The sequence below is a fragment of the Strigops habroptila genome, chromosome 8 (genome assembly GCF_004027225.2).
Source record: "Strigops habroptila isolate Jane chromosome 8, bStrHab1.2.pri, whole genome shotgun sequence".
Classification (NCBI taxonomy): Eukaryota; Metazoa; Chordata; class Aves; order Psittaciformes; family Psittacidae; genus Strigops; species Strigops habroptila.
Window position 1 is genome coordinate 19,432,877 of NC_044284.2, and position 22,597 is coordinate 19,455,473.

At 38.7% G+C, this 22,597-nt stretch overlaps 2 protein-coding genes across 5 annotated transcripts in view; one reads left to right on the plus strand and one right to left on the minus strand.

Annotated features, from left to right (window-relative positions):
- The window catches only part of RHBDD1 (rhomboid domain containing 1), a 58,228-nt gene extending 39,351 nt beyond the window's left edge, over positions 1 to 18,877 (plus strand). For 3 of the 4 annotated variants that reach the window (XM_030495142.1, XM_030495141.1, XM_030495144.1), the window contains one exon: positions 4,483 to 6,764. In XM_030495142.1, the coding sequence (XP_030351002.1) occupies positions 4,483 to 4,566 (84 nt within the window). In that variant the 3' untranslated portion in view covers positions 4,567 to 6,764. Of the gene's footprint in view, positions 1 to 4,482; positions 6,765 to 14,020; positions 14,265 to 17,667 lie in introns of those variants that run through there. The other variant, XR_003992681.1, reaches the window with a different exon arrangement.
- Positions 12,732 to 22,597, minus strand: part of COL4A4 (collagen type IV alpha 4 chain) — a 73,226-nt gene continuing 63,360 nt past the window's right edge. The window contains exons 41-48 of the mRNA XM_030495145.1: positions 22,248 to 22,403; positions 21,482 to 21,580; positions 21,190 to 21,198; positions 20,201 to 20,332; positions 18,541 to 18,657; positions 17,631 to 17,819; positions 14,838 to 15,124; positions 12,732 to 14,218 (exon numbers count right to left, since the gene is read on the minus strand). Of these exons, the coding sequence (XP_030351005.1) occupies positions 13,955 to 14,218; positions 14,838 to 15,124; positions 17,631 to 17,819; positions 18,541 to 18,657; positions 20,201 to 20,332; positions 21,190 to 21,198; positions 21,482 to 21,580; positions 22,248 to 22,403 (1,253 nt within the window). The 3' untranslated portion in view covers positions 12,732 to 13,954. The remainder of the gene's footprint in view (positions 14,219 to 14,837; positions 15,125 to 17,630; positions 17,820 to 18,540; positions 18,658 to 20,200; positions 20,333 to 21,189; positions 21,199 to 21,481; positions 21,581 to 22,247; positions 22,404 to 22,597) is intronic.

A 22,597-nucleotide genomic window follows, 5' to 3' on the forward strand; every position in this document is an offset into this window, starting at 1 on the left:
ATAAACAACTCCATAATTTTCAGTGCAGCAGTTTCTCTAGAGCCCATCTGTTTCAAAAGAACCCTATTTCTGCTTACAATGCAGAATACTTTGTAGGCTGGAGATTGTCCTCATTTCCATGGTGGTATGTGCAGCTCCAGTGCCAGCTGCTGGGTGAGCCAGCAATGTGCCTGGGCCTGGCAGGAACACTCACCCACTGCTGGCTGCCTCCCTGCCAAGATACGGCGCAAGGCTCCAGGATGTCGTTATTTAATCACCTTCTTGCTTGCTGATGGAGTCTTATGTGCACAATCAAATGTGTGAATTTAATATTGTGTCCTTTTGTTTCATTTCTCGGAGGAGGAGAGAAAGGTGGCCTAGTTGCAGCTGTCATCTTGGGCATCCTTTACTAAAACCAATGGATCTGCGTGGGTTCTAAGTTGTATTATTTGTATTGTTCCTCAAGCATCACTGAACTGCATAAAGCAAATCAGCATGTAATGCTCTCATAGCTTCTTTGTTTTTCACTACAAGATGATTAGGTCTTTCAAAATGGTGATTCAAATGTGAAATTCTGTTTATTACCAAAAAAACCCCAAAACCAACCAATTAAGCAGGTAATAGAACTTAAGATATAAACCAGAAGTTTTTCTTAAGAACCAGAAGAACCAATATTGGGTGCAGAATTTTCAGTGCAAAATCTCCACTCTCCTATAAGGTATGGCTGATAGTCTCAAATACAGATAGATTTTTCTTTCTGCCTTGTCAGATTGGGCAGTTGCATTTTTGAAATGGCTGTGTTGAACATGTCAGTAATTTGATTCCAAAACCTGGAACTTGACTGGAACCAAAAGAATATGCCAAACTTTAGTTTCTTGAGGGATTCCCCATGTTAATTGTATCTTTTGACTTGAGAAGCCATCTGCTCAATATTTTTTCTTTTTCTTTATTGTTTTAATCCAAAAAAAAGAGTGCAAATTTGAGTAACAATCTGAAAATCTGTGTTGGTTTTGGTGTTTAACTAGTAAAAATGGTCTCGTGGGTCAGCATAAACAGTTTTACAGTCATCTTTCCAAAGTTGATGTTATGGTTACTGTACAAGCAGCTCCCCATGTAAATCTTGATGTAGATGAAGTGCTGAAGGAAGACCGGGAAGTGAGGATGTACAAATCCACTCAGTGTCAGCACTGCCAGTCCAAGCTGATGAGTTGTGTACGACTGCTTTTCTGAGTGCAAAACATTCTGGTTTCTCAACTGAGAGATGCTGCTCATTCATAGCGGGGACAATAAATGTTAAAAAGGGAGGACAGTCAGTGTCATCACTTTTATTTCAGACTGTGTGTCTGTGATTAATGAAATTTGAAATTTTTGTGAAGGGTCTTGGTCTTCTGTATTCACAGAGCACAGTTCTAGTTCTCAATAAAATTAATATTAAAATATGCCACGTAAGGGTTAGTGTGGTGGTCTAACTTTTTTGTACTGTATTTGGTTTTGTTGTCATTGGGTGTTACTACAGTTTTTTTAAATACTTCAAATAAAATCTTAAAATCCATTAGTCTTGAAGGGTTTTTGCTGATGTTTCTTGCACAGAAGTCCAGGTGTTGTATGAGTAGTAGCAGTGGCCTAGTTGCAATTCCTGAACACTGTGGCTTAGAAATATTTTGGTTAGATAAAGGTGCTAATTCATAAATATTTTTGTTGTAATTAAAAAAGTGTCAAGGAACTATCTTGGGTAACAGGATAATTAAATATATATATATCTACACACACACACATATATATACACATAAATACATGTATTTAAACCTTCATATTCAGACAACTTCATTCCTCACCATATTGTTTGATGTAAAATGATGTTGTCTTTTGAACATAAAGCTTTTCAAAATACATTGTCAGTCTCTTTATTTTTGGGTCAACATATAAAATAGCATTTTATCTCTTTTGCAGCATCTCATTCTATTTCTAGTGATTATTAAAGCACATTTTATATTTGAAGTGTTGAGCATATTTTATGGAGACTCTGCAAGTATTTGTCTTAACTGCAGAACTGGTATCTGATTTCTTAAATAAAACTAGCCAGTGATAGAAAAATAAATGTTTTCGTGAGAAACCTTGATATTTAATTGAAAATGCCACTACAGAAAAAAATGCAAATATTTTCTTAATTATAATGATTTTAAAAATAATATATAACTTCAGCTTTACAGTGCGGTTTTGACCCTGTGTGGTGCAGCCTTTGTGTGATCAGGGTCATGACTAAATTACTCTTCATATATCAAAATTTGTATCTTTCAGCTATTGCTAATATTGTATTCAAAGTGTACCCATCAAAAGTCAATATAAAATACTAGGCTTTTTAATTGATGTTATATTAATATATAAATAACACTATGAAAAGCCCTTAACTTGCTGATTCTCTTTTCCATTTATTCACCCCAGGTATTACATACAATTAAAAAAATTAAGAATCACAATGATTTTTCTCATAAATTTTCTTGCCATGACAACATAAACATCATTGAGAATGTTGTAATGAATTCAGTGTTATTTAGCAATTTCTTTACTTAGATGATGAGTAAGATAAATACATGCAGATACATTCATTTGTATTCCAGGATGTATCTACAATTCATAAATGTTGACTTTAAAAGGTTTATTGAGCTTTCTCAGGCCTTTTAACTAGACATTTCTGCACTATTATGAACAGGTCTAATGTCTACCTTGCATTGAGTCTTCCAGTTTGAAGCTATTGGGTATTTTAAATTTTTAAATTAATGTTCCTTGGCTTAAAAACCCCACTGTAAGCCTGTGGTTTTTCTCAGCTTCTGGTCAGCAGGACACAGAAAAACTATGCATTTGGGTTTTTATTTTTCAAACAAATGTTCTTGTATGTACAAGAAAGTAAAATGAGGGAAAATAAATGTAGTAAACGAATATCCAGTTCAGCTTAATATTTTTTGTTAAGGAAAACCATTCTGCTTATGCTGCAGATTATATTAACCAATACTTTTTATTTTGTTAGACAAGGAGATTGCTCTTGGATTTAAAAAACCCCAAAATTGAGAAGCATCGTGATTAGTGTGACCTGTGCCAAGCTCTGTGACTTCCAGTGCATGTTGGCTTTCTGTAGTACTTTGAACACCATTTGTCAAATGATGACATAGCACTTCCAGAGGCAGAGAAACAGCTTAAATACTTTTCAAAATTGTCTCTAGCAAATTGAGACACAGGGACAGGCTGAAGATAAAATACTAGAATATACATTAAGTTCATTTCCTGTCTGTTAATGTGAATGTGAAAAATCCTTTTAAATAGCGCATCTCATTTTCTAAACATTTATGTTAATAGTGCTGCCTGTCAGAGTTCAAGCATCTGTAGTTCTCTCTGGAAGCATTTTCCAAGAATTTGACTTCTTGGTAAACACACAAAAATATGAACCTATTCTAAATATTTTCACAAAATCATATGTTTATTGGTGAGCACTCTACAAGCAATAATGCCTTTGTAATTGAATCAGAAACTAACAGTGTCTCTTCATAACTTCAACTTCCTGACTTTATGCCATGTAAACAGGCCTTCTGTGTTTGCTACAATTTCGGGTATGGGATACAGCTGTATTTGAAGTTCATTTTGAAAACAAACATAATAGTACAACACTTACTATTTGTTTCCATATTCACTTTTGCTAATTTAAATGAGATCCAGGGGTGAAAGTTTAAAAAATACTGGAAGTTACAAAGGCTGTTTTGTTACCTTTAAAGCTAATTTGCTTGTCCTTAATGTATCTATGCTTAGAAGGCAGACCCAGTGTTGTTTTCCAGAGCTCTTCAGTTGAGCGGATGTGTAACCATAATCTTAATCATTTCTTTGCTCAGTGACTTAATGTGAATTGTCAAGAGCTACTGGAATAGCCTGTTCTTGTCATCTCTTGGGGTGCCAGGGAAGAGAACGGTTGGTCTTGGTGTGCTATTTCTGCTCAGATTAATTTGCCTACAGTTCTCTCTAGCTGAGGGGCCACATGTAGTTTATTTCTGAAATTGCTTACTGCCAACTAAGGATGGGAGTTGTATGTGCATCTGGTATGGGTCAGCACATGCTGGACTCCAATACTAAAAGCAAAACCAAAAGCTTATTTTGCCAAAAGTAATTATAGAGGACACTTAGCTAGTTTAATTCAGTTTACAGTATAAAGCAGGGTTGTGAAAAATGTGAACAACAGATTAATACTTGTTAGATGTGGTTTGTTAGTTTGGGTTTTTTGTTTTGGAGGGTGGAGGTGGGGATTTTGATGGTGGTTTGGGTTTTTTGTTTGGGTGGGTTTTTTTCCCCACTGTCTTTCAGAGCAGTTCCTCAAAGTTGTGATTGCCCTGAAACCATCAGAACTGGAAACATTCAACTCCTGTTTTCTTTTGTGTTGCAATGCTTTGTGTTTCAGAATAAATGTGCATTTTTTTCATATTACAGCACAACATAACAGTTGTTTTTCATTATGTCTTGTAGATTTTGGTGGAGCAACATACAATAATGAGCGGCGATCCTATGGGGTTTGGTTTCCACCTGACCAGCATTCAGAAGAGGAAATGAGAAGGCAAAGGCTTCGTAGGTTTGAGAGACGATGAAGTTGGCAGGTGTTGATGTAAATTGTAAAGTGCTGTTCAGAGTTACCAAAGTATTTGTGGATTTATTTGTAATTTGCAGATTCACTTGCAATCTTCCTTTTACTTTTTCATTTTTTTTGCTACTAGTTGCAAAACAGCAGAGGATTTTGTGAGTTCAGGCTCAAAGTTGGAACTTGCATAAAAAGTGTGAGATAGGAAACAAAATGTGATCTTTGTCTCCATATTTATGCACCTTAAATCTGGGAGAAAACTGTGGGTTTACCACACTGTCTCCTTTTTTTTGCATAGCTTCAAGAATTTCTTGGCTTTTTGACTGTTGGTGTTCTCAGACAACACCTTTTCTTCCTGCATCACAGACCAAAAACCTTTAAATTTTCTATATGATCTTAAAACTATGCAATTTTTCCGTATGAACTTTTCTGTGTTTATGATGACCAGCTGGTTTTGGGATTGGCATGTGACCTGTCACTTGAAAAGGCTGCTTTGACAACAGCTGGATCATGTGAGTTTACACTTAAGCTTTTCAGCAGTCTTTCAAACTCGGTGAAAAATAGTTGCAACTATCCTCACCCTGAGGAATTATTTAATACAACCTTTAATGTTTAGTCTTCCTCAAAACGTGCCATTTTATATAGAGTTTGTACATGATAAAACAGGGTTGTAACTACTTATGATTTCCTGAATTTCTTAAATATTTTTCTTAATATTTGAGAAAAATAAAGCTTTTCTTAATATTTATGTTTTAAATCAAAAAAGGCTTCCCTTTACAGAGTAGAAATAATTTGTTAGGAGTTTTATGGAAAGGGAAGTGCATATGCCAGGCAAAGAATATATTTATTTAGTAGCTTAGACTTTTTCAAATCATCTCTTTCCCTGTTTAAGAAGGCTTGGAAATTGTATTGTGTCTATGATGTTCATGCAGCCTTAGAAATCCTTTTTGTTTGTATGTGTGTCATTATGTCCAATAGCAGCACTAAGAGTTTGCAGACTTGTGGAGATCTTGTCTAAATAGGCTACCTTGAATTTGTCGTTTTGTAAAAGACTCCCTCTACCCAACTCTAGAGTAGTTGATAGGAGACCAGAGAGCTCAGCTGTCACTTTGGGCAGACCCTCCACTCGCTGCTTGTCACACAGTGGCTGTCGTGCTTTTGGCACATCTGCCTACCGAGTAATGTTAACTAATGAACCTGAAGGCTTTCTGTTCTAGTATCAGTCTGAAAAATTGCTATTGCCCAGGCATTTTATTCTCATAATAGAAGAAATTCTTCTGAAATTTGGGACGCTCCTCCATAACTATTTTCAGTCCTGAAGATGTGTGTTTGCATGAGAATAATTAGATTACTGGCTTTTGGCACAGACCTGTTGGAATTTCTCCATCAGCACTGATTTAGAGCATTAAGAAGAGCAATATAATGGTTTCCTTTCAGGTACATGCCATCACCAACTTGTGCTTTATGGAGTTACAGTCTGAATGTAAATAAGTGCTGCATTTTTCATACAGAAAAAAATCCTGAAACTCAATTTTTTACTATGCTCTTTATTTAAAGAGTACACCTTCTGTTTGTAACTGATGTGTGTAGGGAAAGCTTTTGTTTATTTAAAAATGCACAAGCTGTTCTTTCTCTCCTGTGCCATTCTCCCTTTCACCATCCTTTTTATACCTATCGTGGATTTTTATGCCAAGAAGCAGCACCATATTGTTACACAAGCTCTGTGGCTCAAGGTTCTCAGAGGCAAAAGGCACAACTGTAGTGTGACTTTGGGTATCTCATTCAGGTAGTGTAAGAACACTGTTAATACTATGCAAAGTGCTTTCTGGCAGATTGTAAGACACTTAGCACATAAGGAATGCTGATTTTTGTTCTTTTCTTGGGCTTGGTTGTTTTTGCATATATGCAGTAGCCGTAGAATAGAACAGCAGATACTTTTATAGTAAGGTAACTTTGCTAAAAATAAGTACTGAAAAACTCCATACAGTTTGCATATTTTTCTCAGTGGGTAAGAATTTGATGCAAATGAGGAGGAAACAGCATTGGTTCCTCAGACTAATCTTCCAATGCTCTGGTCAAAAGTTTCAGTGCAACTTCCTGTGTCTGTTAAACTGTGTTATTTTTAATTATTTAAAACCACTGGATGAGCCACTAGTCAGTTGAAAAAACATACTTCAGTAAAATCAAAAACCTGATGACAATTTTAATAGCGCTTGTTTTTGTAAAGTGAGGTTAGAAATACTTGCCATTAAATATTCACAAAAAAGGTTGGTATGAATAATTGTTCAGCTGCTTTAATTTTTTGTATACAAAATTGAAATAAATATTTTTTTACATTTAAAACTCTTTAGTTTTCATTATAGTAATTAATAAGGTGTATATTTTAAATTACAGAGCTGCCTCCATAGTGTTAGAAATGAAGACTTGTGATACTAAGGGGGCAGATTGATTATGTTGGGACTAATTTTACTTCTTTTGAACTGTGGAAGTATTGGGATTGGATTATTATTGGATAAGTTCTGGTACTTATTTGGGAATTTTATTAACAGAATGATTCCTGCTTGTTGCAGGGGAGTTGGACTAGAAGACCTTTGAAAGTCCCTTCCAACCCAAGCTATTCTATGATTCATTAGTAGGATTTTTACCATTAAAACACCCGCCAGTTTAGGTTTCGGAGCACTGCACATGGTAGATGTAAGTTGCAGCTGAATTCCTAACATATGCTCTCTTGCACTTCATCTCCTCAGGGACAAAAATTAAGGGCAGTCTATGTAGATGAGTATTCCACGTTGTGTATTCTTTGACACTATTTAGTGCCTGACTAACACTACATAAAATAAGGGTTCTTTAAGAAACAGTAGTTTTGTATAAAATATTTCAGCGTCTGGAGTTTGATTCCTTTGTTGCGGGAGCTGTGAGTTCCTGTGATTTTTCCCGTACTTCCTCTAAACTCTGTGATCAGGTACCATGTAAGAAATTCCACCCCCTTAATTAATCCTAATCAGCAGACTTGTTAACAGGCACATTCTTGGAATTTAATGGTTGATTGACCTAACATATCACTGCTAATAAATAGGGGTTTCTTGCAGGCCAGGATTAAGATGTGATGAAAGAACGGTGTGTTTAACTCTTAAAATTCTTTTCCCTCTTCTCTCTTGCCTTTAAGAACAGGGAAATTGTATCTTCTTGTGTATGTACACTTTTTTTCTTGGCAGTAGTGTTTCTCCTAAGGGGGATAAAATGCCATTTAAAATACTGAGAAAACAGCATTTGCACATGTTCCACACCACAGTGAGCGAGCCTGTGCTAGGTGAGTGTAGGCTGAATACAAGAGCAAAATCTGTTGTGCATCCTCAAATTGGCATCTTGGTGCTAGGGAGAAGGATCTGTGGGGAGAGCACATCGATTCTGCTGTTCCAGCCTCCTCTTGGAGAATTTCTGCCTGAAGCTTTGTTTTCAGTGACTACCTGGTTTCCTTGCTTGTTTCGTGCAGATCAAACCCTGAATTTTTGTGGTCCATTTTTTTGTTTTTCACATACACCTTAAAAACACTACAGCTCCGTTGCTATAAAGGGTGAAGGGACTGCCCACTTCAGAGGAGTTGGGGTTTTTTTGGTGGGGTTTTTATTTTTGTTGTTTGTGGGTGGGTGTGGTTTTGGGTGTTTGGGGGGGGGAGGGCAGGGGGAGCATTCTGTTTGTTGTTTGTTGGTTGGTTGGTTGGCTTTAGTTTGGTTTTATTTGAAAGTGAAAGGGAGAATTTAACTCTTAACCATAAGATATAATTTGTCCATACCACAGATATGCAGATAAGTAAAAAAGAACCTAAGTATCGGTCCATTAAATAAGTGATGTATATAAAGGTCTGTGGAATGATGATGTGGCTGGGTAGAGAAGGGAATTCTTTATTGAAACAGACCTTCCTAGGAGACCATTTTGATTGAGCTGATGAAAAGTCCCAGTTTTGATAGCTCTAAAAGAGGGAAGAGAGCATACCTGATAGGGTAAAGTCCTTGTAGCAACAGTCTTTATGGCACACATCTTAGTTCTTATTTTTATGTATATATTAAAGAGCTTAAATTGCACATGACAAGAGCAAAGCAGCTGTGAGCTGCTACCTTAGTCCAAGGTAGTTATCCCAACCAAATAAAGGCAAAATTATGTGCCTTTTCTCCTCCATAATAATTGCATGATTGGAAATGCCTACAGGAAAAAAGTAACTTTGTTCTCTTTAATTATGATACCCATAATAGTATATGCTAAGTGGATATACTCTTAAATCCAAAAACAAAGAGCTGTTGAACCTTTAAGCTTGCTGACCATGGAAGTTAATAGGTGTGCAGTGTCTGAAGGTTGCACAGCAAGTCTGAGTGAAACTTGAGTCAACGGCTGGAGAACCAGGTGAGGTACAGCTGCCTCTTCTGTTGTTGTGATGTGACGGGAACGGGTGCTGCAGTTCATTTTCATGTCTGATTCTGTGACTGGTGAATTGTAACAATCATTATTTAGTGCTGAATGACTGAATCACGCTTCAACAGAACAGCTGGCTAACAGATTTCTGGTTTTGTGCTGTGGTTTCCTGAAGGAGTGTGCAGATGTGAAGGGCAGAATCATTTTGTGCGTTTACTGTAACCTTCTAATTGTTTCTTATGTATGAAAAAAAATTGGTAATTTCTTATTTTTACCAGGTTTCAGAAGGCAAGGAAATATTAACAGTTCTCAGTTTTCGATTGTAGAACTGTTTCTAAAGGAATATCATGTTTTCTACAGGTTCTAAGTCTTGTAATGAATACTGATACCCATTTGCTCTTTCAGGAGCTGTGAAAATTGGAGAAAGATTGTTTGCCATACAAATGTAATATGGTTTGGGTATTTCGTTTGTATGACATGCTCAGAATGGTAAAGCAATTGGGCTGGTAAAGGAGAAGATGGAGTACCCATGTGAAGGCATTCTTCTGCTGCATGAGAACAGTGATAAGTTCATCTCTCTTGTCTATTAAGAAGAAGGAATTGGCCTCATTTGCAGCAAAATGAATGTAAGGAAAGGATTTCTAAACATGTAGATAGTGAACTTTTCAAATAGGCTAGGGATATTCTGGACTTTCCTTCTTTAGTCTTTAGAGCAGGTTAAACATCTCTCTCTTTAGGGCAGTTGAGCAGGTAAAACAGTAAATGTTCTTGCCTTAGTGCAGAATATTGGATTACCTTAGGTCCTTCACCAAATTATTACTTACAGGCGTCATTTAAGAGCTATTGGTGGGTGGGCCTCTTCTGTCAAACTGAATTTTCCTCACCCACAGGCCAAGTTAAAGAATGGCTCATAAATCTGCACAATAGATCAGAAGCTTCTGATTGCATTAAAATATACATTATTCATTCCTTTTTCCCTGCTACATGTATCTACAGAACTGAAATCCAGAATGAAGAATACCGTCTCTAGTTGAACTTCCAGTACCTTTTGGAATATCTGGAGGAACTGACTAAAAAAGAGGTTGAGTATGAATATGGGGCAGTATCTATTTGAATGCTGATGGTCATTTTTTTTCTCCACCTGGCTTGTTTCCCAGCCTGTCAAGGTGGGCAGAATTTCAATGGCTGTTTTTGTTGTTTGGTCGGTGGAAAATGCTGATTTCTGGAACAGGATCCAGTCACGAAAGAGATCCCCATCTTGATGAAGCAATTGCTTTACCCGCTGGAAAGTTTTTATCAGAGTTGTCAGAAACTTTTTATCATTCCAGTGTGAAGGCAGATGGGCTTTGTCCTTGCCTGACTGCTGCTCCAGCTTTGGAGCAATCCTTCTTCTTGCAAACAACTGTTCCCCATTACAAATCTTCCCCATGGTCTTGAATGTTTTTGTCTTTCTTGCCCAGAGGTTTCCAATGCATGTAAAGCATTAGAACAGAAGTCCTGCAGTCTGTCTCTACATATGGCATATGGAATTAAATTAAAAGCTATTGAAGGATTGCTGGTGAGACCTGAGAAGGCTGGGCACCAGGCTGGGGTGTTGGTGGGAAGTGGTCTTATTTGCAGTGGTCACTGTGGAACAACAGAAAACAAATTCCCCAGGTGGATGTGGTTTATTTCCTGAGTCTGGATTATGGCAACATTTAATGAATTGCTGAGGGCTGATGATGTGCTCTTGTGTGCTGTCCCAGAGAGCTGCCCAGCCATTGCAGACCAGCAACCTCCAGCTGTGTACTGGGAACAGAAGGCGTAATGCAGATGAAATTCAGGTTTTCCTCAATAGTGTGCTTTAAGATGTTAGGGGTATCTTTTTCAAACAAGTAAACAACTTGGGTTGATGGAGAAAAGGTTTGTCTAATTTGCTTTAAACACTGACAAAAACATGTATGGACTAGAAGAATTCTGCAGGTTTTGACTGCTTTGATACTTTTCTTTGGTTTTGTCTGGTGCTTATGAACCAGCCAAAGTAGGAAAGAACTGTTTGGTTAAGAGTTTACGTTGGAAGAATTCCTCAGTTTTGCTTAAACTTGTTGCACATAATAATGCAATTCTGCACATAAAGCTGCAATTTAAGCAGCTTTCTGATCTGAGGAATCCAAGGTCTGGAGGAGGTGGGTACTCCGTGGCAAAGCAGGCACATCCCTGAAGGGACTGGAGCCCTTGGAGGACCTGTGCCAGAGCAGGTATGACCTCAAAAGGACTGCAGCCCATGGATGACCAGTGTAAGAGTACAGGAAAGGAGTGAGAAGGAAGGTGCAGCACAGAGAAACAAATCTCTTTGTACCTGGCACACACACTCCCCCCTGCCATGCTTTGCTCCACCTCTAGCTGAAGCGAGCCATACCAATAACAAGGGGGCAGAGAGGAGTCTGGAGTGAAGTTGAGCCTGAGAAAGTGGGAGGAAAAGTGTTTAAGGTTTGGCAACGCGTTTCCCAAAACCTGCATCAGTAATTAAATATTTACGCTAACTGGCAATAAATGAAATACCCTGAGTTGAGTCTGTTTAGCCCACACCAGCACTTGGTGATTTCCTTGTCTATCTTTTGACCCATGAGTTTTCTTGCTCTTTTTCCTCCTGTTTCCTCTCCTGTCCTGCTCAGGGTGGGGGCAGCAGCTGGGTAGGTGCCTGGCTGCCAACCAGAGCCAGCGCTTCACACCAGATGAGCAGCAACCTGATGTTGCTGATAGGAAGGCACATGACAACCAGGGGACTTGGAGCAGCAGGTCTGGCCCATGGCAGGTGCACTTCTATTGTAGGAAGTTGCAAGTTTGGGTCTGCTCACAGGCTCCAGCTAAACACCTTCTCTGTTTGGAGTTTAAGCATCTTTTCTGTTATCTTGTGCTGATAGCTGGTTTTAGCATGTGAATCATGGACTTCAAATCCAGAAATGCTACTGTATACAAAACAATTTAAAGTACACTTTAAAAATACCATTTTTGCAATGCAGCACCACTGTGATGAGTGATACCTGTTGTCAGTTTTGCTTTTAGTTTCTCCCTTTTGACATGCTCTATATACACCAAAAGATGAAAATTTTAAGAGATGTTTTCAGTAATGGGCTTGTGTGTCTCTTGTCTTATGAAGAACAGAAAATGAAGCTAAAATGGCCACACTTCTTAGCAGCAGACCAGGGCTTAGGCTATGCAGTATTTTTCTTCTACTAGTTATCTTCCAGAAGTCCTGATGTGGAGGGATTTGAAGGAGAGAGAAGATTCTGATCCCTGCCCTGAGGATTTGCCATGAGTCAGAGCCAGGCATCTTCCCTGCTTCCTAGCCACGCAGATGCCTTGGTTCGCTAGGGTGAGGGTGCGCAAGTCTCCACACTGCAAATCACAGGTTCTGAATTTAATTCCAGAGCAGTTCACCCCAAATGGCTCTAATTCAAATGATCTCTGAGTGCACCACCATAATTTTCTGTGTTGCTATTAATATCCTGCCTGCTGGTTAAGATAAAATTCACTTCTTTACTGGGCCTGTGCAAGAACCGAAGCTCTTGAAGGGTAATTTGGACTTTAGGGACTAGCATAAGGCCATTGCCTTTAAGAGTGTTTTTATTCATGAACAGTTTCAGCTATTCCTTTTCACACCTAATTTCATAATTAGGTTCCCTGTGAATAATTTACCAATTGTTTTTCTGCTTGTAGTCACTGGACAAACAATTGCAGAATGAAAGCATACTTTGCTTTATACTTTGGTCTGGTTTATTCACTTTGTAATATTGAGCAATTTATCTGCGATTTCATTTTGAATTAGTACAGTATTTCTGACAAATGCCTTAGAGAGTGAGCTAAGCATGAAACAGGAATTTACACACCTATTCAATATTTAACCTATCAGTGGTAGCTTAAAAATATATCTCCTCTGTAATGTGTGCTTACAGAACCTGTCACTGGCACAGGTACAAAAATTCTGCATCAAAATAACAGAAAAACATGACTGGTTTGCATGATGTTTTTAAAAGAGCAAGATGGTAAAATGCCATGAAATGTCTTATTTAGATTATTGGGTCTTTTTGTTGTTGATTCTCTCAGATGTCTTTAAGATGTGTACTTGTTCAAGTTAGGTGAACACAGATCAAATTCAAAAATCCATCTTACTTGTTTTACTTGTCTTACTCCTTATTCCATCTTACGTGACTTCAACCCGTCCGAAGGAAGTAGCACCATCTGAATGTATTTACACTTGAATGGACTTACCCTCTGACTGTTTTATTTTCCTCTGCCTGAGACTGGAATGTCTGTCTTTCCTGCTCTTTGAGTTTGTGTATCCAACTTTAAATTGGCTGATCAGCCTGTTGTAGTTGTGATGGCTTCAGAGGGAGTTTGCTTTGAATTAGGGCCCTTGGATGTGGATGTTAGTTTCCTTGAAAATCCTTTTTGCTGGGGCACCTCTCTTAGTGAACACAAACTGAAAAGTGCTGGAAAACATTTTTATTCCATTCTAGTAAAATGCAGCTCATTTAAGTGGTAAAAGGAGCATTTGTGGCCCTTCTGCACATAATGAATTCTCCATTTGTTATCTGTGTTTTCAGTAGTTTCACCATGATTCAAATACACATTTAACAGTTCTGGGCTTCTAGCTGAACGAAGGAGGCATAAATGTGTTTTAATTTTTTCAAAAGGTGATTAGTGCTTTGGCTGATAAACATTTAAACAATCAATGCTTTAAAAAATACAAAGCATCTCGAGAGCTATGGTTCCGTAAGTATCTTATAGGTGATGGTTCTTTTTTTGGTGGTGTATTTCCAAAAAAAAGAAGCAAAAAATGAACAAAATGTAGTAGCTTCAAGTTCAGACAACTGACCTAACACTTCTTCTATTCATCACGCAGATAATTTCACCTGTTTTATCACCGTGCTACTATTTCTTTTCAATTAATTTTAACTGGGCTTGTTTGGCTTGTTAGCCATGCTTCAGGCATACTTGGCATCTACTGATTTTTTTCCTCTGCTCTTGTCCTTCTTTAAGAGTTCCTGATAGGGGAGCTGATGCAAACTGCAATTCAGGTACCACAGTTGTTAACCAGAAACTGTATTCATTAGCAAAAAATTGGCATGTTCCCCGCTGACCCTGGCATTCAATGAATGGTGCTGATCTGAAGTCTTCTAGGCAACTTCCAGGTGACATAAGGGACTGTCCACCACCCTGATCACCAGATCCAGTGTGCTGGGAAGAACAATGGAAGAACTTGATAACTGTGCATGAAAAATAGGTAAATTATGTTGATTTGTCTTTTCTTCTGACTTTATTTGCTTTTAACTGTACTGGTTTTGGTGATCTTAACTTGGAGTAAGCTTCCTTTGCTGGAAAAAAATCTTAATTTGTTCTGTAATGAGTGAATCTCCTAAGTCTAGAGCCAGCTAATTTATATTTTCTGGTATTTATCAAACTCAAGAAAAGTAATGCCAGTCAGGTCTAAATGATGTTGTTACCTAAACAGTTGCAAATGTGACTAGGCAATGGCATTAGAAAGGCTTGGACCTATAATTCTGAAAAGTGTGTCTTAGTACATGAAAATCCCATTATTTATTAAAGACAAGCAGGCAAAATCTTTGTAACATTAAGAAATGTGTAGTTTAAGGCTATGACTTTAGTATATATAGCTATAGCCAGGTTCTGCAATTTGGAACTAACCCTCATCTTGTTTCTTTTTATGAATTTTCCTTCTTAATATTTGCTAGAGATTGGATAGTTTACTTTTCAGACCTAAAAATCTTTGAATCTTTAGAACACAAAAGCTGTGTGAAAGATACTTAAATATTTGATCATGTGGCCAGGCTCTTACCATCAAAAAGGAATATCCTATCCAAAGACTCCTCCAGTTCACCGGGCAGGGAGGAATTGACTGATCTTGGCTGTGAACTGCTACTGCTTGGGCTGGGGCCTCACATACAGCACATCTGCTTATATATGGTTGTATTTCTTCTTCAGAGAGTGGTGTCATTGGTAAAGGAGCAGCACTCGACAACCAGTAAGACTTATCGTTTCGACTGGCATAGTAACAAAGTTGGTTGATATTACAGTAAGCAAATGGCATGGTATTAAACACAGGAAGACAAGATCCTGCCAGACCTGAAAATAATAACAAATGATGAAAATTACTCCCCTTCTTTCTAGGTAAGTTGACAATAGCATCCTGGCCAATGTTGCTGCAAAACTCTGTATCTTAACTGGAGTTATGTAACTCACAGATCTTAAACTTCCCCAGCCCTCTCCAAAATAGCCAGTTATAATGAAAACAGAAACTTTTTTTACCATTAAGTATCTTCCTTTGACCAATAATATTTGTCACAATCCAGTAGTTAAACATGATGTAGTTTGTCATCATGGGAAACGCTTATGATAACAAATTTCTTAGCTGTGCCAAGGCTGAAAAATAAACGAGGCAAGAGATGGCGGCTGGTTTGAGAGGAGATTGGCTATTTACAGACTCATCAGGAGCAGTGAGAAACCAAACGCCAGTGCTGATAAATAGGAAAATTTTGTAACGTATGACAAGCTGTTGGTACCGGTGCATTAAGCAGGAATCTCGGCAGCTGTTCTACTGCCTTCCTGAAAGGTTTCACAGACTCTCACAGTGCAATAAAAGGATTGAGGGATTTTGTAGAGACAATCCTGCAAAATGCTCATTAGGCAGACAACAGTGGGAATTAAGAAGTGACTAGTGCATACTTCAGAGGTGATGTGCTTCCAGAACTGAATTTGGAACAGTTTCACAATGACCTAGTTAGTTAACAATAATAAGCACTGCATATATGTTCTGCCTTGAACTTTGTGTGTGATGTATGATTTCTGTAATGCCCTTAAATCTTACTGCCTTGTGACATTTCTATACTGAAGCCAGTTTTGTTTATCACTGGTAATATTCTGTTCCAGTACTAATAAAGGATATGGAGCAGCCTAGGTAAGGAAAATGCCGCAAAAAGAACACGCAGGTCACAGGAAACAAGGACCTTATTTTCTTTGAATCTTATTTTCACTGTTATATGCTGGCAGAAGAGCCAGCTGGTAACAGAATGGCTTATAACAGCATTCTGTTAGCAGCTGGCTCTCCTGGGGAATGCCAAACACACAGTAGTGAAAACATTTCAAAACAACGCTGCTGTACTAAAAATATCTTTTTTTTTTATTGCTCCTTTAAACACTTTTTTTTTTTTTCTGTCCAGCTTATTAGGTCCTTGGCCTTTCCTCCTAGGAGAGTTCTCTGCCTCTTGTATAGCACGTCAACAAGAATGTAGGGTATTTCTTCTGTGCAAGTTGCTGCCAATCAGTTTCTCAGGCTGCAAGTCAATCAGCTTACTCAGACAGCCAGTTTTAGTCAGAATTGTAGAAGATACAGATGACCCAAGACACCAAAGGAGCTGTCTTTGGGAGAAATTTGTCTTATACAAAAAACATTAGCAACCGTATCCTGGGCTGCATCAAAAGAAGCGTGACCAGCAGGTCGAAGGAGGTGATCCTGCCCCTCTACTCTGCTCTTGTGAGACCTCACTTGGAGTACTGCGTACAGTTCTGGTGTCCTCAACATAAAAAGGACATGGAGCTGTTGGAGCGAGTCCAGAGGAGGGCCACGAGGATGATAAGAGGGCTGGAGCACCTCCCATATGAAGACAGGCTGAGAAAGTTGGGGCTGTTCAGCCTGGAGAAGAGAAGGCTGCGTGGTGACCTCATAGCAGCCTTCCAGTATCTGAAGGGGGTCTACAAGGATGCTGGGGAGGGACTCTTCCTTAGGGACTGTAGTGGTAGGACAAGGGGTAATGGGTTCAAACTTAAACAGAGGAAGTTTAGATTAGATATAAGGAAGAAGTTCTTTACAGTGAGGGTGGTGAAGCACTGGAATGGGTTGCCCAGGGAGGTTGTGGATGCTCCATCCCTGGCGGTGTTCAAGGCCAGGTTGGACAGAGCCTTGAGCCACATGGTTTAGGGCAAGGTGTCCCTGCCCATGGCAGGGGGGTTGGAACTAGATGATCTTAAGGTCCTTTCCAACCCTTACGATTCTGATTCTATGATTCTATGATTCTGACTTTTAAAAGCACACAATTCCACTGTACACATGCTTTATAATTTTATTTGTAAAGCATATTTATACTATCCAGTTGTAACTACCTAACTTAACCAGCACTTTTTCCCAAGCTGTCTCTAAAGTAAAAAGGAGCAGATCCTCCAGGGAGTTATTTCAGAGTGGCAAAATGCGATTCCTGATCTAGGAAAATCTCTCCATTGAGTTTAAAGACAGCCCAAAATGACTAGCCAGGACAAGTGAAAAAAACTACTCATCTCTCAGTAATTTTAATCCAAGTTACTTAAAGGTAGAAATACCTTTTTTTTTTTTTTTTTTTTTTTTTTTAATTTAATTTTTATTTTTCTTCAACTGCATAACAGCAGAAAGCCATTTAGATGGGTCACAGAAGAGGGCAGCATAACCAAGTTCATTATAATCAGTGTAAAATAGCTTTAACTCTGTAGAAAATAAGTAATTGATGATTCTAGAGTGTGCTCCATTTGACTTGTCCTTCACTGTATAGATCGCTCCATATTAGATCTTAACCAGAGAGCAATTATGTACTACAATACATACCAAGATCTTGATTATGAGCTTTTTCTTGTCCTTCCAGGTACAGCAGACTATAGCCAGTCCATAATTTTGGCATCCCTTGTGGACAGAGTGGTTCTCTGTCTGACTGGCTGTGAAGGACGAGTAAAAATCCACTTGCAGATCTAATATGGGGGCCTGGTGGCCCTGGGATACCAGTCTGGCCAGGTGGACCTTATATATAGGAGAAAGGGTAGAAGAAATTTACTTGTATGAACACAGCTAGTGTGAATTTTTGCTGTATTTAAGTGTTCAGTAAGGGGTTCCTGACAGAATATAATACAACTTCACAGGTTGTCATGGGCAATAAAGACACCAGTAGACTGATGTTATCCTTCTTATGGGAGAGACATGACCTAGATTGCCACTGGCTGCTTGACAGTTGGCTTTTCTATTGTGCTTCTGTCCTGTGCTAAGAAATGAAATGAGGTGGGTAATGATTTCCCAGACTTGGTAGGATGACTTGTTTGGACTGAATTTGAATCCCTGCAGTAGCAGTCAATGCCCTTTCCTCGCATATGTATTAAACCATTCATTTATTAAACAGCAGTCACAGTTAAAATACAATTTTAATTACTCACAGACAGTTCCACCATTAGCTCTGACTCAGAAATGCATACCTATTGATATATGGTTTGTAAGCATGTGTGGTTAATTGCCTTTCTGGTTAATAATGGATGCTGAGATAAATTCTCTTCCGATAATTATTTATATGTGTTATGAAATCATTCACAGATGTCACTGTGAGTGCTTGAACTGAGAGAGGGAAAGAAAGGTCATGATATCTCAGGCTAGTGTTGGATATATTCATACATGAACTGGCGGAACAGAGAGAAAACTTAGTCTCTACATCATCTCACACATCTCTCACCCGAAAGTCATGTTCCATTCTTACCTCGCGGCCCAGCACATCCTTGCTGTCCTATATGCCCTTGGTCACCTGGTGGTCCAGGTACCCCAGGTAAGCCATCTCGACCTGGCAGGCCACATGACCCTTCTTCACCTTTTTCTCCTACATAAATACAAAATATGCATTTTCCGTTCATGTGGCTGCATTTAAAGGTTGTACATTGTTGAAACATACAGAGCATGCAAAGGGCCAGCCAGCAGAACTGACACCACCAAGAAATGATGCTTCAGGACAAAGAGGTGCAGGACTGCTTTCTGCTGGGAATTCTCTTTACAACATTTTCAACTTGTGATGAAAGCTGAGTAGCTCAGAGGCATGACTTTAGCAACAGCAATTGCTGATAAGGTTTTATGCCCTCTCTACAGAGCTTGTGTGATTTACAGTTGAAATCAAAGCACTAACAAACATTATCATGACAAACCTTTTGCAGAAGATAGTACAGTATGGCATCAGTATCTGTACCATGTAATGAGTTATAACTCATCCTGTGGCAGGCCTTCATCTTTTAGAACCCAATTCAGCGAAGTCTTTAAACATGTACTGAAGTTCCTGTGAAGTACTGCATGTATTACAGTACTTACAGAACAGGGAGGGACTGCAGGGTTGGATTACATCCAGCTGGGAAGGGTAAAGATGCTTTTAGGCGCCTGATGGCCACATCTTTTTATATTTCCCATCTGTACATGCATTTTTATACATTGGCAGATAAGAAGGTGTGGCCACAACAGTGCAAGATAAGTCCCATACACAGGGTACAGATAGTGATGATCCTGTTCACGGGCTACTTTAAACAATCTGAATTGAATGAAGTTACACTTGTCAGGTATTACTGCACTCAGTGGTTTTCCTCTTTTGGTAAGAAACGGTTTTCACCACAGTTGTTTCTCATTAACAGTGTTTCATTCCTTGCAAATTTTGCTATTTAACCTGCAGACCGAGTAATTCAAGGTTGTCTCACAATATTCAAACTTTCCCCATGTTACTTTTTACTGGATTCATTAAGAAAATCTAAACCAGTCAAAACAATTTAACAGCTTCTCAATGTTGGTCGCATGGTATTTCACCAAAGCTCACGTACACTGAAGCTCTACTAATACACATTGCTTTTGCAAGTAAAACCTCCAGTTTGCCTTCCAAGCCAGGAGAGAAAATTGGAATACTGCTATTTTAATGAAACAAAAAGCATTACTAGGTGTTTGTTTCATAAAACCAGTGCAAGTATCTATCATTGTATCATCTGGTTTTACAGAAACTGTTTTAATTATATATTTTATATATATGTATATAATGGAAAAACAAGAATTCAACCCCAGAAATAGAGTTGGCAAATCAATTGAGATACATAAAACTAGATATTTCACTGAAACTGAACTCTTTTTCTTAACAGTGCCTGATACTTTTGCCCTTCCTGGCCTAGGAAAAGGGAACGCAGTGCAGGCAGGCTCAAGCAGCCTGGTTCAGCTATATTGATCCATCATTCTCAGCATTAATGAGCCCACTACATGTTTATGGAGACCGTTAGTAAGTGTTTAAGGGAAAGAGAGAGGGTAAAACATAGAAAAGCAACACTGACATTTCTGACCTTTCCCACTTTGTTGTCTAAATGGCTAAAATAGACACCCAAGCTTTCAAAATAAAAGCTTACCTGGAGGTCCAGGATGGCCTATTGGCCCTGGTAATCCCACAGAGCCATCATCTCCTCTTTGCCCTGCTTCCCCAGGAGGCCCTGGGATTGTAGGGCATGAATCATCTGTTTTTCCTGGTTCACCAGGGTCACCTTGAATGTGTAATAGGAAAGTGAAGTAGACAGAAGATTGGTTAATAGCTCCCACGTGAAAAAACAACGTAACTGATTTTGCTATTAAAGTGCATACTTCAAGTATTAATAATTCAAGATTTTTAAAGTCTCACTGCTTTTAATTTTACTCTTTTAGCAGCATTTAACAGCATGGCAAGTATATGTTAGCAAGTACATGCTAGCTGATATGTTTCAAATACTTGGTGTACAGTTTCTGTCTTAATGTGCCGCAAACTGGTTTGTGTTAAAGCCTGAAGTCTACCTAACTTCCACACAAACACCTTAGCACAGTGTTTTACTGTACTTTGCCTGTTATGTGGCTGCAAAACCATCAATAAGCAGGCCAAAGAAGCTAACCCGCAATATCCATTTGAAGTAATTATAATAATAAAAATAAAGGCCACATTTTATGTATTGAAAGTTACTGGGAACTATTGGCTATTTGCGTTTTGGAACAAAAGCAGAATAGGATCAATTTAGTCAAAGTAAGAGTTCAGTGTTTTTAGTAATCCAGTGTTAGGATTTAAGTGTTTGCTAAATTGCTGGTTAGAAAGCATCTTGTGTGACAACCAAAACCCAAAAAGATAACTTGAAACAAGTGTGTTTTACTAGTGTAACTGACATCGTAGCATGAGAGTTCTCAATGTAGTATTATCATGATATTGGTCTGCTTTTAAGTGCTAGCTACTTATGTGAAAAATCTATTAGAACTATGTTTTTCTAGCAGTATCTTCTATTTCTAGTAGCCAAGCCAAGAATACCTTCTAAGAAGAGTAGAATGTATCTACACAGAAGGAACCCCACATGAAAAAAATTATCAATAGTCATAAACTTACCTATGAAACCTGAAGGATTGGAAAAGTGGAGAGCAGATTGTGGCCATCGTGGTGCAGGCAGAAACAAGTTTCAGTCATGTAAATTAAAGAATGGAATGAGAACTGAAATCACTTACATGATGTGACATTAGAAACATAGCTCAGAAATTTTTACACAACTCACATGAGAAATCGAGTTTTTTTCTGACATTGTTTAAATTGTCTGTATGCAAGTAAACATTAGTAAGATTATACATGAATAGAAAGAGAATGGTTACAACTGAGTGACAATGAGCAACAAGTTCATAAATACCTGTGGGACCTCTGGGACCAGGTTTTCCTTGAAAACCTTCATCTCCTGGTTGTCCTGTAGCACCAGGTGGACCTTGTGGGCCATGGCTTCCCATAGGACCTGGAAAGAAAACAGTTGTGCAGTTACATGCGTCTTGCATCCCAAGAAGGTGAATGCATTAATAAGAGGAAGTCTGGCTGCTTGAGTAATAAAAAAACAGTTGGGACAGCTCAACTCTGTTCTCTCCCAGAAAGAAATGCCCATTTCCCTCTTCACTTCCTGGTCTCGAACTGAATTAATATCTATGACTTTTCTTTTTTTAGAGGTTGGAAGGGTCTGGTGTAGATAGGACTTCTCTGCAGCATGCAGAAGAAGCAGAGTATCTAGATCCCTGTTTTCAAACTAAAAGAATCTGTTGAAAGTCCAAAGCTATTAATATGGGGCATATGTGAGACTCTTAGTTCAAACACATCTGCATTATCCATAGTTTCTCAACACCCCTGCAGAGAGGTCAAGGTTTGCTTTACCTGGCAGACTCAAAAGTTTTACTGCATCATCCTCAGGTTGGTCGGAGAGTCTTCCAACAAGTCGTTGAAGCAGTACATGTGAATCTGACTTTACACTGATCTTCCTTATCTTATTGGTAGGTAACAGGGGAGAGCAACGAATGTCCACCCTACTTCTAATGTCTGGCTCAGTCTCCAATGGCAATTCCCTGTGCATGAAGCTCAGTTGCATAGGGCTGGGCATAAGTGCACATGCTGGTTAAAAACATCTGAGATCATACCCTTTAGGCCTGCTCTTCCTTGGTTCCCTGGAAGACCTCTGGCTCCTTGTCGCCCTCGTTGTCCAGGATTACCTGGTGCCCCTCGAAGACCGATATCACCTGGATCTCCTCGCACAAAGGTAGTCTCTCCAGGAGGACCAGGATTCCCAGGCAGACCTATGGTAAAAGAGCTTTATTCTTAATATATGAACAAAGCACAAACATGTAAAAAGAGACATATTCCATCGGGCTTCCCCCCCCCGCCCTTTTTTTTTTTCCTCTGGGATAAAGGAAAGCCCTTGCATGTTTTTTGGCAATACTACCATTAGCCTTTGTCCAAGGCATTGTAAGGAAGACAATAATAGGAATAG